General features: G+C 36.9%; 1 protein-coding gene across 3 annotated transcripts in view; it reads right to left on the bottom strand.

The window, feature by feature from the left end:
- The window catches only part of CCDC171 (coiled-coil domain containing 171), a 253,621-nt gene that overhangs the window by 191,204 nt on the left and 44,035 nt on the right, over positions 1 to 18,382 (bottom strand). For all 3 annotated transcript variants that reach the window (XM_079790672.1, XM_079790674.1, XM_079790673.1), the window contains 3 exons: positions 5,879 to 5,971; positions 4,183 to 4,343; positions 1,884 to 2,022 (listed from right to left, as the gene is read on the bottom strand). In XM_079790672.1, the coding sequence (XP_079646798.1) occupies positions 1,884 to 2,022; positions 4,183 to 4,343; positions 5,879 to 5,971 (393 nt within the window). The remainder of the gene's footprint in view (positions 1 to 1,883; positions 2,023 to 4,182; positions 4,344 to 5,878; positions 5,972 to 18,382) is intronic.

The raw sequence follows: 18,382 nt of genomic DNA, 5'->3' as shown, positions 1-18,382 counted from the left end.
TCATTTACCAACTTGTCAATGTTAAAAAATGAAAACCTGTTGGCACCAAGTAAATTTTTTCAACCACAAAGCACCCATACCCTCAGAGGTCTTCTTTTATTTTGTATCTAGTCAGTGGAGTACGGGAAGGCCAGAATTAGGAGTATGCATGCAACTTATATTGGCGACTGTAATCTTTACTGTTACATTCCCAGTTACCACTGCTGCTCACTTTCCAAACTATTTAGTACAGTGTCTCATAAGCAAGCAGACCAAATCCAAGACTCAGCTCAATAACTCTGACATGTTTTTACTCACCACTGACTCAACTTCCTAAATCAGGAGTTAAGAGATGGAACAGCCCATAAAATTTAGGGTAGCACCTAACAGGCACCAGAGTATGCTACCCAGAGAGCTCTAAACTTTCTAAAACCCCACATCCAAAGTACTTAAACAACAAATTCAACCACAGAGGAAACGATACCAATCCCTGGATCAGAACACACTGACCATCTTGAGTTGAATGGAGAATGTATATATAACTGGATCATTTGTAAATTACAGCATTTCAGTTTTATACCATCTTTACCTCTTAACCTGGGCAGCATCGATTTGGCCACCACTTCTTAGTATAACCCGAAGTTTTTTAACAAGGAGAAAAAATACTTATTTCCCTCAATAACTGATATCACTAAGAGTTATGAGATATAGTTGAAATTGAAGTAGCCAAAGAGGAAATAGGGCATTACTGTACACCTTATGCCCTCTCTCATCATTGGTGTTTCTACCTCTCTCTCTCTTAGCAAACTGCAGAGTAGGAGTATGCTGCATCAGCCCAGCCAGTGTGGCTCAGTGGTTGACCTATGAACCAGGAGTTCTCGGTTAGATTTCAGTTTAAATCCGCCTAGCACATGTTTCTTGAAGCAAGTACTATAGTGTAATCTTGGTACATGGGATGATTTAAGTTAACCTCAATGCATTCACAATTTTTAGGACACATCAGATTTTGGTGAGTACTATTTTAAAGATACTAAAAAAGTACTAAAGAAATACAAAGTGGGGAAGGGGCAGGATTCTCAGTTAAGGTGGATAATAAAGTAGGGAAAGAGGGAATCATGGATAGCTTCACAGATTGCAAGGTTATCGGAGCGGGGTGTTAAAGGATATACAGGAATTTGTAAATAGAAAAAAGAGGAGCATTTTAATCAATGTGGGTCAAAGAAAAAGACAACTTGAATAAAAGCAAGAAGATATGACAATGCATATGTGTTTAGGAAGCCAAAGGACTCTACTGTGACTGGAGTAAGGCAATGGAAAAAGAAGAAGCTGGAAAAGTTAGCATGGAACCCAAAGAAAAGGGCCTTAGACAAGAAGTTGGACTTTATTTGGAAAGCAACAGGGAGACATTGATGGTTTTTTTAATAAAGGGTGACAAGAACAGATCAATATTTTAGAAAGATAAACTTGATGATGGTGTGAAAGCTAGTTTATTGCGGAATGGAAACAAAGTTATCAGGTACAAAATCATTACAAAAGGGAGTCTTTTAACTCATTAGATGTGTTAATTATAAATCCTGATGGCCCCCTCCCCCATCCACCTAGTAACATTGTTTTATGCACCTAAAAACAAATGAAAAGGTAAGTAAAAACCACAGAATAAATTCTAAAACATTCTATAATTTAGTTTTCACAAATTCAATTAGTTTTCCCAATAATTCCAAAAAAGAGAGGTTTTATTATGTACATCTTAGTTGTAATCAGCATCTCTAGTTTTGAAATTTTATATCAATGTCACTAAAATTACTTTCATACTATTATCTCATAGCATATTGTGAGGGGAAAAAACCTGTTAAACATCAAATATGACCCAATAAAATAATTGCCATAGGGTTTTTTATCCTTACCATTACAAGTTCTTCCTGTAATTCACTACAACTTTTTTCATTATACTGGAGTCTCTTTGAAAGGTCTGTAATTACTTTCCTCTGCTCCTCAATCTCTTCATTTAGTTTCTTGTTTTTGGAAAAATAATCTCTTTCTAATCTGAAAAGTTGAAGTGTCAGAGTAAGTTTTTCAAATATGCTTTTATCAGGTCCTATTACACACCTGTTAGACAAGTGGCATTGTGTACTTTCAAGACAAAAGGCTTTACTTGGTCACCTCCCATTTTTGCAGATAAAAAGGGTTGCACATTCTTAAATATCTTTCGTTAGCAGATATTTGTATATGCCCAACTTTATAAGCAGGATATGTTTAGTGTTGATTTGGTCCACAGGCATGGATGTATGGACCAGAATGACAGATCTCAGAGGGGAGGAGAGTAAAGAGGATGGAAAGAGATTAACCAAAGAACATATATGCATATATACAAAACACATGTATACAGACAATAGTGTGGGGAAAGTCTGGGGGGGGGGGGCAGGGTCTGGGGGAGAGGGCAAAGGTGAGGGGTGGGGGACATCTGTAATATTGTCAACAATTTTTTATTAAAATTCTCTATAAAAATTATTGTTACTTAGCAAATATAAAATTAATACAACTGTTATTTGGGGTTTTTTTATAAATAAAATCCAAACTGAGTCCATTGAAATGAGACCATGCTCTTGCTGTCAGGAATCTCACGCACAACCCAAAGAAGTTGGTTCCTATGCTTCTGCCAACAGCCCCACCCACGGGCAACGAGCAGGGCAGGAGTGGACTGAAGATTGATGGGAGCCCCTGTCTCTTGGAATTCCAATAGAGAAGAGTTGGAACTTAAAAGATGGAGGATTTAGGCAAGAAAGGAAGAAAGAAAAAAAGGTGGAAGTAGAAAAGATACCTTCTTTCCTGCCGGATTCCCATTCTATTATTTTTTTTAAAGAGCTCAGCTAAGAATGTAACAACAGCCCAGTCAGTGTGGTTCAATGACTGACCTATGAACCAGGAGGCCACGATTCGATTTCCAGTTAGGGGTGTGCAGGAGTTTCTATCTCTCTCTCCCTCTCCCTTCCTCTCTGAAATCAATAAAAATATATTTATTTAAAAATTACTGGCTGAGTCCAGGGGTTATGCATATATGCATACAAGTTCTCTGAGATTGGACAGTCTGTTCCATGCTTCTATGTCTCTGAAGGCATGGGGTAGGTGGGGTGGGGGGGCCTAGGAGAAGTCAAAGGGGGAAAAGAGGGATTATGTAATACTTTCAACAATAAAGATTTTTTTAAATTACTGGTTGAAAATATTATAAAAGCATTACTAATAAAGGTAATCACAGCGAAAGTTTTAAATTTTTTCAAACTCTGTCTTTCAAGTGCCATCTTTATGATTTTTGCCATACTGATAATAATTACTATTGAAATAATACTTTAAGTTAAATTAAGTATTGTAAAAGGAATCTTTATATTACTACTTTAAATGGAAAACCATGAACTATTTGTCATAAATAGAAACAAATATTAAAAATAAATACATAGCTCTAATTGCCAACCTATTATCAAGTCCATAACAATGGTGGGAAAATAGCGGAAAATGATTTAAAATGTTTCTAATGACTTTTGGGGGGAACATATTTTAAAAGTACAAATTTCTTAAAGCATCCCACAGAACATTCCAGATAAAAGGCTGTTGCATTGAAAAAGGTTAAAATTAGTAGGAGTCAGAAAGATCATGATCTGCCACTTATTACCTGTGTGTTCTTATCCTCATTAAGCCTCAATTTCCACCTCTGGAAAATGGAGGTAAGAAGAGTAGCTACCTCATAAGGTGTTATATAAATTAAGGGAAACTATGCAATGCTGGGCCGGAAGTAAGCACGCATACTAGCCACTAGTATAGATTATTCCTACTATTATTTCTGTAGTTTGAGAAAATCTCAAACATTATCCATCTCTTCACAGACCATTTTAGGTAGCCTAGAAATGAAGGCCTTTTAAGATACTGTATTATCTCAGCAGAGATCATATAAAATGCATTAATACATTTACTTTCTAGTGCAAGAACTGCATTTCTGAGACTGTACTTGAAACAGCTATGATACTTAAAAATCCAAGAGCATTTCCGTATTTACCTGTATGGGGAAGCATAGTTATAGTTTATGAAGTCCTTCACCCCCAATCTACCACTGACATTAATGGGAGCTATATCTAAAATACTACACATTCACACTTATGTAGGTTTCACAAACTCTTTAAATTAGTTTAGAGAATTTTACCATAAAACACTTACAAACTTAGTTTTGCAAAGCTCTCTTGTGCATTATGCTTCTCTCGCTCATATGCACTTTCAACTTCTTTGAACTCATTCTTGATCATTTCCAAATCAGCAACAGCTTCTGCTTGGCTGGCCTTTTCTACCTGCAAAGCTCCTTCAAGGTCTCGAATCCGCAACTACCAGATGAGAGAAACGTAATTAAAGCAAGCAAGGAGCCCTAACCGGTTTGGCTCAGTGGATAGAGCATCGGCCTGCGGACTCAAGGGTCCCAGGTTCGATTCCGGTCAAGGGCATGTACCTTGGTTGGCACATCCCTAGTGGGGGGGGGGGGGTGCAGGAGGCAGCTGATCGATGTTTCTCTCTCATCGATGTTTCTAACTCTCTCCCTCTTCCTTCCTTTCTATAAAAAATCAATAAAATATATTTTTTTTTAAGTGAGCAAGGAAATGCTAGTAGCATCAATCTCAAATTGAGTAGAATACTTTATCAACAGCAGATTATCATCCATCCAAACACTTCTTTCTTTCTGCTTTGGTTTAAAAAGGGAAATAGAGAAAAGACAGTTTATTCCCTTTCTCAACATTTGTTTGTTGTTGTTGCTTAAAGATTTTTTTAAATTGATTTTTAGAGAGATGAAGGGAGAGGGAGAGAAAAAAAAATCCATGTGAAAGCAAAACATTGATTGGTTGCCTCCTCCTCACCCCCTACCAGGGATCGAGTCCACAACCCGAGCATTATCTCTGACCAGGAGTCCAACAGGCAACCTTCTGGTGCACTGGAGGATGCCCAACCAACTGAGTCACACCGACCAGGGCTTTCTCAACTTGTTTAATGAAAGGGAGGAAGAGTGGAAGAATAGTTAACTGTGCTAAGGGAAAGTATAGGCTGGGTATGATATAACCTGCCCCATCCAAGTGCCTAATTTTGACCTCCTAGTCGATTGACACTACTTTTCTAAAATATAATAAATGGTGTGTGGTGTTTTTTGTTTTTTTTTTAACTAAAGGCAATTATTCTTCCCCTGTTTGAGAAACATCATTATATCTTTATAAGCCTAAGAAAGTTAACATATCTTTTTATTCCTGGACGATTTCATTTTAATTCCCCTCTCAGATTTAATCCTTCTCTTTATTATGTTCCCATAGTATTTTAGTATTTCATATTTTTATGTCTTCATCTATCTATATATCTATATAGTATTTCTGGTGATGGAAGCCCCTGTCTCTGGAATGTAAATGCAAAAAGAAGCTCCTTCGCTTTTTATACCTGCAGCTTTTAATACACTGATAGGCAATATGTATAGGATAAACACTCAATAAAGTTGCATATTTTTAATGTTTTCCAAAATAAATTAATCCCATTACTGTGGATAAAAAGAACACTCTGATCAGCAAATCTTTCTGGGACAGATGATAAATATTTTGGACTCTGCAGGCCATGAGGTGTCTGTTGCAACGACTCCACTTTGCCACTGTAGCATAAAAGTAGATGAGATAAAAATTCACAAAAACAGGCAGTGAAATCTGGCCTGTGCGCTGAACTGTGCAAACTCCTCCTCTAATACAGGAAAAACTATAACCTTACAGTAAATAGGATAATGAGTGTCTTAACAATATGCTACCCATTCTAAATGCACACCTTGGTTCTCTGAGTATAATGCTGTTTTTCCCAGCTTAGTAAAACCCATACAAAAAGGTTGTTCACATTTTACCTGAATAATTTCAGAATTAAATTTTGATTCCAAATGTGCTGCTCTTTCTGCTTCAATATTTTCTTCTAATTTCCTCACTCTTAGTGTAGTTGCCTGAAAACAAATTAAAAGTTTGTTTTAAATAAACATCAATTTTTAAAGTGGATATGGTTGACTATAGTCTAGAATTGTAATTAATACTTTAAATTACCATGGCCTCTCTTCTTTACTTTGCAGGAGTGTAAAAGTCATATTAAAAATTTGTGTAGCCCAGCTGGCATGGCTCAGTGGTTGAGCATCGACCTATGAACCAGTTCGATTTCCAGTCCGGGCACATGCCCAGGTTGCGGGCTCCATCCCATGTGGGGCATGCAGAAGGCAGCCAATCAATCTCTCTCTCTCATCATTGATGCTTCTATCTCTCTCTCCCTCTACCTTCCTCTCTGAAATCAATAAAAATCTTTTTCTTTAATTCATGTAAAAATCATGCTCAGGAAGACTGTTCCAGAGCTTGCTTGCTTTTTCCTTTTTATTAAGGTATAATTTACATATAATAAACTACATGTATTGAATATATAATGTGATGTTTTGACTCACAGAGACACCTAAGAAATCACTGTCATCATCAAGACAAGAAATATTTCTACTGTCCCTTGAAGATTCCTTGTGCCCCTTGGTAATTCCTCCATCCAGTGCTGACCACTGCATGCCTATCCTGAAATAGCTGCTCATCTCTTCTTTGTCCCTACAGGTCAATTTATATTTTCTGGAATTTTATATAAATTGAATCATACAGCGTGTACACTTGATTATTTGCCTTTTCCCCCAGCATAATTATTTTAAGATTCATCCATGTGGTTACTCATATCAATAGTTCATTCCCAATGGTGTATCTCTTCATCTGCTGATGGACATTTGAGTTGTTTCCAGTTTGGGAAGTTACAGCTGAAACTGTTATGAGCATTTGTATGGACATACACTTTCACTTCTCTGGGGTAAATAGTGAAGAGTACAATGACTGGGTCAAATGGTAGATGTACGTTTAATTTTTATGAAACTACCAAACTATTTTTCATACTGTTTCCTATTTTATACATCAGCACCAACCTTTGACATGGTCATATTTGTGTGTGTCTTTTTTTGGGGAAAGGAGGAATTAGACATTCAAATAGGCATGTAATAGTATCTCATTTTAGTTTTAGTTCGCATCTCCCTAATGGTTAATGACATTGAGTGTGCTTCCATGTAGATATAGGGTGGCCCCAAAAAAGGTATACACACTTAACAGCTGATAGATCAAATTATGTTTCTTTCTTTTCGGATTTAACCCCTCTGAAATTAATGATTCAAATTGTGCATACGTTTTTTGAGCATAAGCAAAGAGAAATGAAAACATGTTTAAACAAAACCTTACACACAAAATGTTCATACAGAATTTTTCATAATAGCCAAAAGTGGAAGCAACCTGAATGACCATTAATTGGTGAATGGATAAACAAATTGTGATATAACTGTACAATAGAATAGTACTCAGCCATAAAAATTAAGTACCGATACATGCTACAACTTATAGGAATCTTGAAAACATATGTCAAGTGAAAGAGCTGAGACACAAAAGACCACATATTGTATAACTTCATTTATATGAAATGTCCAGAGTAAGCAAATCAATAGATATAGAAAGTGTGTTAGTTACACTTTCCCAGTAACTAGGGGCAAAAGGAAGGATGAGCAGTGACTGCTAATGGACATGAAGTTTCTTACTGGAGTGATGAGAATGTTCTGGAATTAGACAATGGCAATGCTGCACAACTTTGGGATTATACTAGAAACCACTGAATTGTGTACGTTAAAAAGGTTAATGTTATTATATGTGAAGTATATCTCAATTAAAAAATAAAAATAATTACTGAGTGTCAGAACCAAAGACAATGTCAAAGAAGTGACAGCCACTTCTCAGTTTCTGAAAAAAGTGCCCTCTAAGTACTGCCTTTGAATCCTTGGAACAAGGGATCCCCATTGATTGCAGGTATAAGTTATGCATGGTACCTGCTACTACAGAGAAGCTCTTAAGTTTAGCCAGATTTTAAAATGAGCATTACCTGAAGTGGGTCCAATACCAGCAAAAAAAAAAATGTAAGCACCACAAGATGAAGTTTCTGTCCTTAAAGAATTATAGTCGACTTTTTCAGTATTCAGTATGCTTGTTTTGGGTTCTATAAGTTAGAAGAAGTCTAACCAGTCACAAGAAAATAGCCCATAGACATTGAGAATAAAGGATTAGAACAAGAAAGGCTAATAAAGGGCAGATAGAGGGAAGAAACCAGTTTAACAAAGCTAATATATTGTTTTAGATTTCAAAAAGCATATGCATAAGTTTCTCTATCAAAATAGTAGTCTTATGTTTTATTAAAATATGGAATATTCAGTTATTCCATGATAAAAGAATCAACAGTCTTCTTTTCATTTTTTATGTATATGTTATATAATATTAATTAATTAGTTACCTAATGTTCACTCCAAGTCAAAAATAGGTTGTATTTCCTGTATAGACCAAAACTAAATGGTTTGAAATAATAAATGAGAGGTCACATCTTTATTTTCAGACTTTCCTACTTTGAATGAAATAGCCAGAAGAAAATGAGTTTAAAAAATGTTTATTATTACTAAAACTATCAATTCATCAGTAAGGAAAACAAAAATATATTCAAATCTTTAAGCTAAGTCATTCCAAAAGTGGGCTTTGTTGGCAGACATTATTAAATTAAAGCAGCCCTGCTAATAAATGTATTTTTAAATCTTCTAGTCTGGTGAATTAATCCTTATATCCAGCAGAGGGTGCTAGAGGAACATCAACATGCTATTCACAAACATTTTTCCCCAATAATACTGCCTAAGATTAAGTAAGTAGCACAACAATCATCAACTGTCTCATCAGTATCCAATCCTAATGTAATCAACAAAGTAAGGGCAGAAAACATAATAGAATTCATATTAAAACACAAAATCCAACACAAATTCATATATACAAGTCCATTTAACTAGACACAGGTTTGCCTGTAATACAAGTATTACACTATACATGTCTGTTCCCTAGCACTATGCACAGCAGAGTTCTTTATATAACACAACAGTCACATAATTTATTCTTTATTAGCTGGTTCTAATGTCCTTTCCTACTGCAATATACTGCCAAGAGATTTTTATTTCAGTAAATACTAAGTATTCACCATACCCTTTCTTTAATGACATTTCTCATTAAATCACACTAAGCCCAATTAGGTAATCTGCACTTAAGAAAAGTGAGTATTCACTATCTGAAGATGGAAATACAGAGACTGATGTCCCCTGTACCCTTTGATACATGTTGTTTTAGCATAACACAGGGCATGAGCTGTAGGCTCCAATTCAGCAACAGAATTAACCGAACATATCGAGACATTTGTTCTCCACACATCTGTTTCCATGGCTTCCATGGACCTATTCCAAAGTTTCACAAAAGTTATGAAAGCGTGTGTACAATGCATTTGCTGAAAGACTGGACAAAAAAGCACCTACTACATTATTTTCTCCTCAAGTAGAATATACCCAGCTCAGAGGATATATGTGAACTGAAAGGAATTAGTCAGGCAGTAAAACTCTGATATACAATGATATACAAAATGTAGTCCACTAAAATGGACATCAAGAAAAACGGGATACTGCTTCCTGCTCATCGCCGCCTCCACGAGCTACATGGAATCCTTGCAACCAACCCCACTAGCATGTCTCAGGCGGAGTCTCACAAAGTCGCTGAGGATGTTAAAGCACAAGACCAAGCCATCAGACAAGGAGATGCTTGTTCACCTACAGCCACTACAAACAAGCCACTGGATGCTGGACCTCAAAGGCAAGGCCAAGTGGGATGCCTGAAATGAGCTGAAAGGACTTCCAAGAAAGATGCCATGAAAGCTTACATCATAAGCTTTTATTTACAAACTAGTAGCCCTGCGCACGAATCCGTGCGCCAGTAGCTCTCTGCAGGGCCTGGTCGCTCTGCACCTGCTGCCCAGAAGCTCTCCGCAGCCCAGAGGCCCATCCACGGCCGGGCGCAGAACGTTTGCCTCGTCGTCAGGGCGATGAGGCAAGTGTTCCCCCCGACCCCCAGCTGCGGCCGCTCCGTGCCCACTGCCCAGAGACCCATCCGCAGCCGGGGTGGAACACTTGCCTCATCACGGCAGCAATGAAGCAAGCATTCCACCAGGCCATTCACACTGCCCGCTCTCAGCGGCCACCCGCCTCCGGGACTGCGGGACTCCAGCGGGGCTGAGAGGACTGTGTGCCGCCATCTTGTGGCTATGGGCACTGCCATCTTTGTGATGGAGTGATGGTTAATTTGCATGTTACCCTTTTATTAGATGGGATTCAAAAAAAAAACTAAAGAAGAAATATGAAATACAGGGACTGGATTTGGCTGTCAGCCACACTTTTCATCTAAACTGTTATCATGCCTTGTTTTTCTCACACCATAGATTAAGTGAAATAATGACATAAACCCTCTTTCTCCATACTGTCCAGGATACAAGTCTAACAGATTAGGGGCTGAAATGGTTACTGACCTTGCTGAGTAGTTTAGATCAACTAAAAGTGCATTTAAAAATAAAGAAAGTAAAAATAGGGAAGGAAATATCACACAAGTACAAACTAGTTAGAGATTTCTCAGTAGTGTGTGATGTGGCATTGTTTCCAAACAGTTGCACAAAGTTTACCCCAGAATTCAACAGCTATCTAAATCAGGCGTCCTCAAACTACGCCCCGCGGGCCACATGCAGGTGTTTTTGCCGTTTTGTTTTTTTACTTCAAAATAAGATATGTGCAGTGTGCATAGGAATTTTTTTTTTTTTTTTTTTTTTTTTTTTTTTTTTTTTTTTTTTTTTGTGCATAGGAATTTGTTCATAGTTTTTTTAAAACTATAGTCCGGCCCTCCAACGGTCTGAGGGACAGTGAACTGGCCCCCTGTTTTAAAAGTTTGAGGACCCCTGATCTAAATAGAAAGTGGCTGTGTATTTAACTGTTTTTCCAGATTTTATCACCTGATATTTCCATTAATGGACATTTTTGCAAATTACCAATATAGTAATAACCCATATTCAAAAAGATGATTCTAAGAGACTGAATCATCACAGACCAAGTCTATAACAGTTACTTTAGTGGTAAGGATATTTTGTTATATTTTAGTGACCGTAACTATTATATGTGCATTAATAAATAATTATAATACTTATTCCCTACCTATGTATGGGAAAAAGTATAGTTACTGTACTTTAAGCCCTTAATCTGAAGATATCAAGGTATTTTTATTACCAAAAAAGACATCTTAAAAGGTCAAATTCTCTAAATATTTGACAAGTACTTGAAAAAAACAGAAGCACCATGATATCATGCCACTTAACCTGACTCATATATTGGTGGTTGGGGAAGGGTTATAACTAAGAATAATCTATGAGTCCTTTCCTATTTATCATCTTTGTCCTAATCAAAGAACTTGAAAAGGAATATTTATTATTCAATTAATCTGACCTTTAATATGGACTCTTTTTTTAAGCACTGGTATTGCTAAGTAGCACATCTACAAAAGTGAGTGTAGTTACACTATGTCAATACTATAATTGAATATTAATATTCCACCGTTTTCAAAGAAGTATCATATGTATTTTGTCATTTGACAAAACAATATGCTATGTTTTATAAAACAAGTCAATAAAATATAGCACATAATATTTTAAATCTTTATAAGACACTCTTATTTGAAGATTTGGATTTTTTTTTAAGTAGCTCTCTTATTTTTTAAGTAGCCAGCACAATATATGAGAAAAGCAATTCTAGTCAGAAGCAAAATTAATGCTTCTTTTGTGACTTGGAACTGCTGTGTAAAAAGTGAATAGCTGACCTCCAGGTCAGGGAAATCCAATCCACTGAACTCTGCCTTCACAGAAATCCAAATATGTTATATTTATTTTCAATCCCATCAAGCAAATGCTACTTTTTAAAAATGTTTAGAAGATTATTAAAAACAAATGAACAGGTTTGCAGCTTTTCATGATCATCTCATTGATATTTACTATATAGGTCAACCAAAAAAGAAAATGGAGCATTTAAATAGTACCTACCATGTAATAGATCCCATACTCTTATTACAAGGCCCAAAGGGGTGCTGACACACCTGTAAGCATTTCCATTACAAATAAGAAAAAAAGATCTGTGTCATGATTCAAAATTTATTTGCCTCTGAGGGACATTCCTTATAATTCTCTGCTATAAATTACAATTAATCTGTAACTGTTTTATTAATAGGTTATTTTTTATAAATAGGCTCACTTAAAGCACTCCTCACTCTAAAATTACATAGCAGTCTCAAGAAATAGCTGAGTGTACAGATATTTAGAGCTCTATGTGCCCATCATCTTAACCATGGTTAACTGTGCGGTTTGAGGAGAGAAACCTGTTAGTCACTGAGGATGGCAAACACTTAGAGCCTTTAAAGTTTCAGAATGGACATATGAAGGCAGCAGGATGACTATAGCAATAAATTGGAGAACACAGCAATTTTTTTATTCACAAGAAATGAATAATGAAATATACCACTCAAATTGTAAAATAGGAGGGATGGACAATAGTGTGATGATTAGGGGGAGGGTGGAAGAGGGCATAGATGGGGATAAATGGTAATGAAAATAAATAGGCAGGTAGGTAGGAAGAAAGGAAGGAAGGGAGGGAGGGAGGGAGGGAGGGAGGGAGGGAGGGAGGAAGGAAGGAAGGAAGGAAGGAAGGAAGGAAGGAAGGAAGGAAGGAAGGAAGGAAGGAAGGAAGGAAGGAAGGAAGGTTGGTTGGTTTAATGGGGTGGAAAAGTTTCTATTAATTTTAGGTATAATTTTGAAAACCAGATAATAAAACTAGGAAATTTCAGGAACAGACTTCATAGACTACAAATTCTCATTAGCATGGTAATTAATTTGGCATCTTTACAAATCATTTTTAAAAACCTTTTCTGGCAACAAAAACTTAAGCATTTAACACATTTTTTAATGAGTTTACAATCTGATAATCCATTATAAACATAAATACAAAAATATATAATACTTGTAAGCACAATTATATAAACCAAGTGATTTCATCATTTACCTACTTTATTGCTAGTAATCAACACAAATAGGTTTGTTTTTTTTTAAATTCCTACAAACACATGATAGCTTTAAAAAGATGAACCCCATGAAGTTGCCTTCATGGACAATGTAAGAAGTAAGATTCATTTTCTTTTCCTTTTTCACTTGAGTATACAGGTAGAGAAGAGAGCTACATTTTACCCTTTATGTTACTACAATATAGTAGACTATGACTGACAGAAGCAATTCACCACTTATTTGCAAAGACTGTTCTCGCCGCTTTAATCTTCACAAGATTCTTCCGTTCTCTCAGAATTAGGTTTGCATCTTCTCTTTTCTCTTTTCTTATTGAGTTAAGCTTATTTCCCATGATAAAAATATATATATACCTCCCCTAGTTGTAGGAAGGTTTATAAAAGCCATGGATATTTCTTTTTGCAGTTCACTTTTCCCTTGGTTCTGGGTATCCAGCACCACATTTATGAAATTGGATTGGGAGTTTGTTTGCTTTTTTAATCTAAGAAATCATTGATTCATGTTAGGATGATTAAGCCACACAATGGTATTTACCTTATCAGATTTAAAATATATATGAACTTCTCTGGCCCAAGCACATAAAGAAATCACTCTTTCATGAAATCAACTATTGAAAAGCTTCACTAAATCTGAAAATATTTATTAGACTAAATCTCTACTATATTTGTTGCTTTAGTCTGATATTACTGACATTAAATAATGTATTCTAGTTAATTAAAATTTTAACAATTTTCCTTCTCTATTATTATTCCATAATCCTTATTTTTAAATACTACTGACAGCCCTGATGGTGTGGTTCAGTGGTTAAGTGTCAACCCATGAACCAAGAAGTCACTGGTTTAATTCCCAGTGAGGGCATATGCCTGTGTTGTGGGCTTGATCCCCAGTAGGGGGTGTGCAGGAGACAGCCAATTGTTGTTTCTTTCTCATCGATGTTTCTATCTCTCTATCCCTCTCATTTCCTCTCTCTCTCAAAAAAAAAAAAAAAATCAATAAAACCATTTTTTTAAAATATCACTGACAATTTTTTAAGTACCAAGAATTACTAGTAGTTAATGTCTCCAAAACTGAATGTAAAAACCACCATTACGTGCTCTTCAAAAATTTACCTTCTCCTTTACAATGTCATCATCTGGGCCAATAGCCAATACAAAATACAGTCCCTAAAATATCAAGCAAACTTTTTAAGGGTGAAGAATCATCGATAAGTCAAAGGACTATACCTGCCCACTTACAAAATGCTTATAAAATGAATAAAAGAGACTATCTGGATTACCCTCAAAACTTCAAATTCTCCAAAAGCAGAGACCTGGTATTAGCAAAAGTATTTACAGAGTAGCTTAAAAAAACACACAAAAAATAAAACTACTCTGAAACAATTTTATATTTGCAACATCAAACAATAAAAAAAAATAAATTGGACAAGTAAATATTTTGTAAGAAAAAAATCAATACTAACTTATAAAAACAAATCTTAAAGTTTAGGCATTAGATATTTCCTCAATGGAGTCTAAATTAGCTTACCAAGCATTTTATCAACAACAAAAAAAGAAATCACTGTTACCTAGTACTTTTTCACACCTCTAAGACAATTAAAATGTGTTTAATGATGATCATAGGGTTTTCCAGCATCCTAATGTGACTTCTAAATGAGTTTCTTAAATTCTAAGTATATTCAGAACTTTAACTCTATTCCTTTTTTTGAATAGTAAATACCTTTATCTAAGACTTCTGGAAAATGAGGTCTGTGTAGACATTCAGAGCTGGGCAACAGCAAGAACTTCTAGCACATACTGGGCTCTGTTCATCATGCTGCAGTCCCATTTCTTCCCGTGTGAAAACCTTCCCCTCACCTCCAGTGCTTTCTATTCTAACAACCGAGCACCACTGTGTCCTTCATACCCCTTCTTACAGCTCATTGTGCCACATTCATAGAAAACACTCAATATGCTGACATATGCTCCCTTTGTATCAAATTTTGGAGAACATCTGTAGGTAATATGTAATTAAATGCTGTGAAGAGCTTATGCTCTTAATAGCTCTACTATGGTCTCGTCCCCAAAAGATGGGGGAAATATTTAATCTGTTTAAATATTTCTACTGTTACACCAGGACACTAAATCTCAAGAGAGGTAAGTGTCTTTCCTGAGGTCACATAGCCAAAAAGTTAACATGTGAGGCTTCTTGTGCAGGGCTACGCCTAGTGATGGGATCTTGAATCAATACCAAACCTGTTGCTTCACCTGTAAAATTAGAGAATAGTATCGACTTCATAGAGTTGTGAGAATTAAAAGATGAATATAAAGCAACTGCTACACTGCCCTTTTACCATCAGCACTACGGTACTGCTCTAACTTCTGTGATGATGCACGGACACCTGGCTGCTACAAGTTATAGAAGACTGTTTGACTTCATTAAAGGCACTTGTGCGTTGTAAAGAGTAGAGTGATGGTTGGTATAAGTCAGTTAAAATACCACCACCATAGCATTCCAGCTTCAATGACTTGGACCTATAGTTTCAACCTGAGCTTAGAACTCAGGGCGCTGCACCCCCACATTAGACCATGTGTGGTAAGAATGTGAATAATTTTATCTTTGCCAAGTTCACACTTGACTTTATATACCCCACACCCACTTTCCCCTATTATTGACATCCTACATTCATATGATACAAATAACCCACTAAAAATGGACAGTGGAGCTAAGAGATATTTCTTCAACAATATTTAAATGACCAATAATCACATAAAATGATATTCAACAGCATTAGTCATTAGAGAGATGCAAATTAAAAAGTGTAAAATGGTACCACCACTGTGCAAAATGGTCTGATAGTTCCTCAAAAAGCTAAACATGGAGTTAGCACATGACTCAGTAATTCCACTTCTAACTATATACCCAAGAGAACTGAAAACATTCCACACAAAAACTTGTACACAAATGTACACAGAGATATTACTCATAATAGCCAAAAGGTAGAAACAACACAAATGTCCATCAACTGATGACTGGGTAAACAAAATGTGGTATACAATACAATGGAATATTATCCTACCTAATAAATAGTAATATAAAAATTGACCGCACCTTCGCTACGCCCAAGCCATGCCCACCACCCAAAGTCACGCCCACCAGCCAATCAGGGCGAGTATGCAAATTACCCAACAAAGATGGTGGTTAATTTGCATACACTGAGGGAGGGAGGAGTTAAGACTGAAGACAACTTAGAAGAAAGAGGGAGGAAAAGTGGAAAGCAAGGTGGCTGCCAGAGGGAAAGCCCGGGTGGGGCGGGGCGGGGCGGGGCAGAGTGGGTGCAGGCGCGGCAGCCGTAAGGCGGCAGCAGCGGCAGCGCATGCGGCCGCAGCGGCCGCTTGCAGGATTCTTCCTGCAAATGGGCTACTAGTCTATATCATAAAAGGCCTGTGGTCGTGACACCATAACAGCAGAACGACCAAACAACAAGTCACCAGGAGGTGCATGGAGCACCTCTTGTGGGCCAGGACTCAGGGCTTGCGCGGCGAGGCAGGGCTCACACGAGGAGGGGCCCGTGGCTCGCGCAGGGCGGGTCTGGGGTCCCGCTAGCACAATGGGTCTGGGTCTTGTGCGATTTCGTGCACTGGGCCTCTAGTTTAGTAATAAAAAAGAATAAAGTACTAATATGTGATACAATATGGATGAATCCCAAAAACATCATGCTAAGTGAAAAAAGTCCATCACAAATAACTGCCGGAAGCCAATTCCAGCATGTCATAATTACAAGAGTTTTATCAAAAGGTTGGGGGTGGGGGGGGGGAGGGCTCAACAAGGGCTGAGTCACATATGTATTACCTGTTGGAGTGGCTAGAGGGCACTTCCCCCAAACCTGAATAGGATGATTATTTACTGCCAGACAGCTCAGGGCATCTCAATCTACATGTTATTGCCTCCTGTTGGCCAAACACCTGAACAGGTGTAGGCTATTCCCCAATCTGACAATGCTTCTGTAAACCCTACCCTTTGAAGTGTATTATCTCCACCTTGCCTTAGGATAAATTGTGTTCATAAAAATCAAAGGTCCTGAGACAAGGAGAGACCTTTAGCTCCTTTACCTAAAGCTCTTCTCACCCCCAATGCCTTTCAAAATTATCTTTTGTCTTTGGACTCCTACTTAATCTATGCACAGCCTTTCTCCAGATTGCTGAACCCTTTTTAATGCTGGGACAAGAACCCCAGCAAATGACCAAATATTGCATGATTTCATTAATATGAAATATCCAGAATAGGCAAATCTATAAAAGAAAAAAGTAGATTAATGATTTATAAATGCAGAAAGTGGTTGCTTAGGGTTGAGAGAGATGGGGAAATAGGAGAGTCATGGCTAATAGGTATGGGGTTTCTTATCGAGGTGCTGAAAACATTCTAAAAATAAATATAGTGACAGTTGCACAACTCTGTGAATATACTAAGAAACACTGAATGATACACTATACGTAAGTTAATTTATAGCATGTAAACTATAACTCCAAGTTGTTGGGTTTTTTTTAATATGATCAATATGACAAGTTTAACTTCCAGGCATCCACCTGCACCCCAAATAGCCAAAAAATACCTCTCCAGAACCACTGCACAAACTGGAGGTTTATTATCTGGAGAATGTGACTCTGAACCAGAGGCTCATGGACATACGGATACACAGGGAGCAGGCAGGGCAGAGGGGTACACAAGACTGAAACCAGGGCAAAGCCTGCTACTGAACAAAATGATACCCAGACTCTTCCTCCATTTCCTTCTTCCATTTTATAACCACCAAAAGGGAAACTAGCAGATCACCCTTTGCAGAAACGAAAGAAACATAGTGAAAAGACCTATATAAATTATAACATTTCAAAATTTCCCAATGAAATACTTGGCACACATCTCCTTATCATCCCTACATTAAGGCTTCCTAAGACCAATACTCACATATGCAACTGCCTACTCAACATCTCCACTTGGATGTTTAATGAGCATGTCTGTTAACCTATCTAAAACCAAACTCCTGATCTCTCCCTAATCTACCCCACTTGCATTTTTTGCCAGCTGAGTAAATGGCAATGCTATTTGCAGTCTGCTCAGAGATATAGAGACACAGAAATAGAAATATATTTACCCTTTGCTGTAAATATTTTTCTCATTTATCTTTGTCTTTAGTGGAGGGTTTCACTTACATATGATGCTAATTTCCATAGTCAAAGCTATAAATCTATTTCTTTATTACTTTGTTCCACTACTTTTTTATGATTAGTAGTAAATCATATAGCACTAAGAGAACAGAGAAAATTAATCCAAATTTTCTTCTTCTAGTTTAGCATAATTTTTAATATTTCAC

The sequence above is a fragment of the Cnephaeus nilssonii genome, assembly GCF_951640355.1.
Source record: "Cnephaeus nilssonii genome assembly, chromosome: 14".
Classification (NCBI taxonomy): domain Eukaryota; kingdom Metazoa; phylum Chordata; class Mammalia; order Chiroptera; family Vespertilionidae; genus Cnephaeus; species Cnephaeus nilssonii.
Note: the sequence above shows the minus strand (reverse complement) of the source record. Positions and strands in the feature narration are given on the sequence as shown.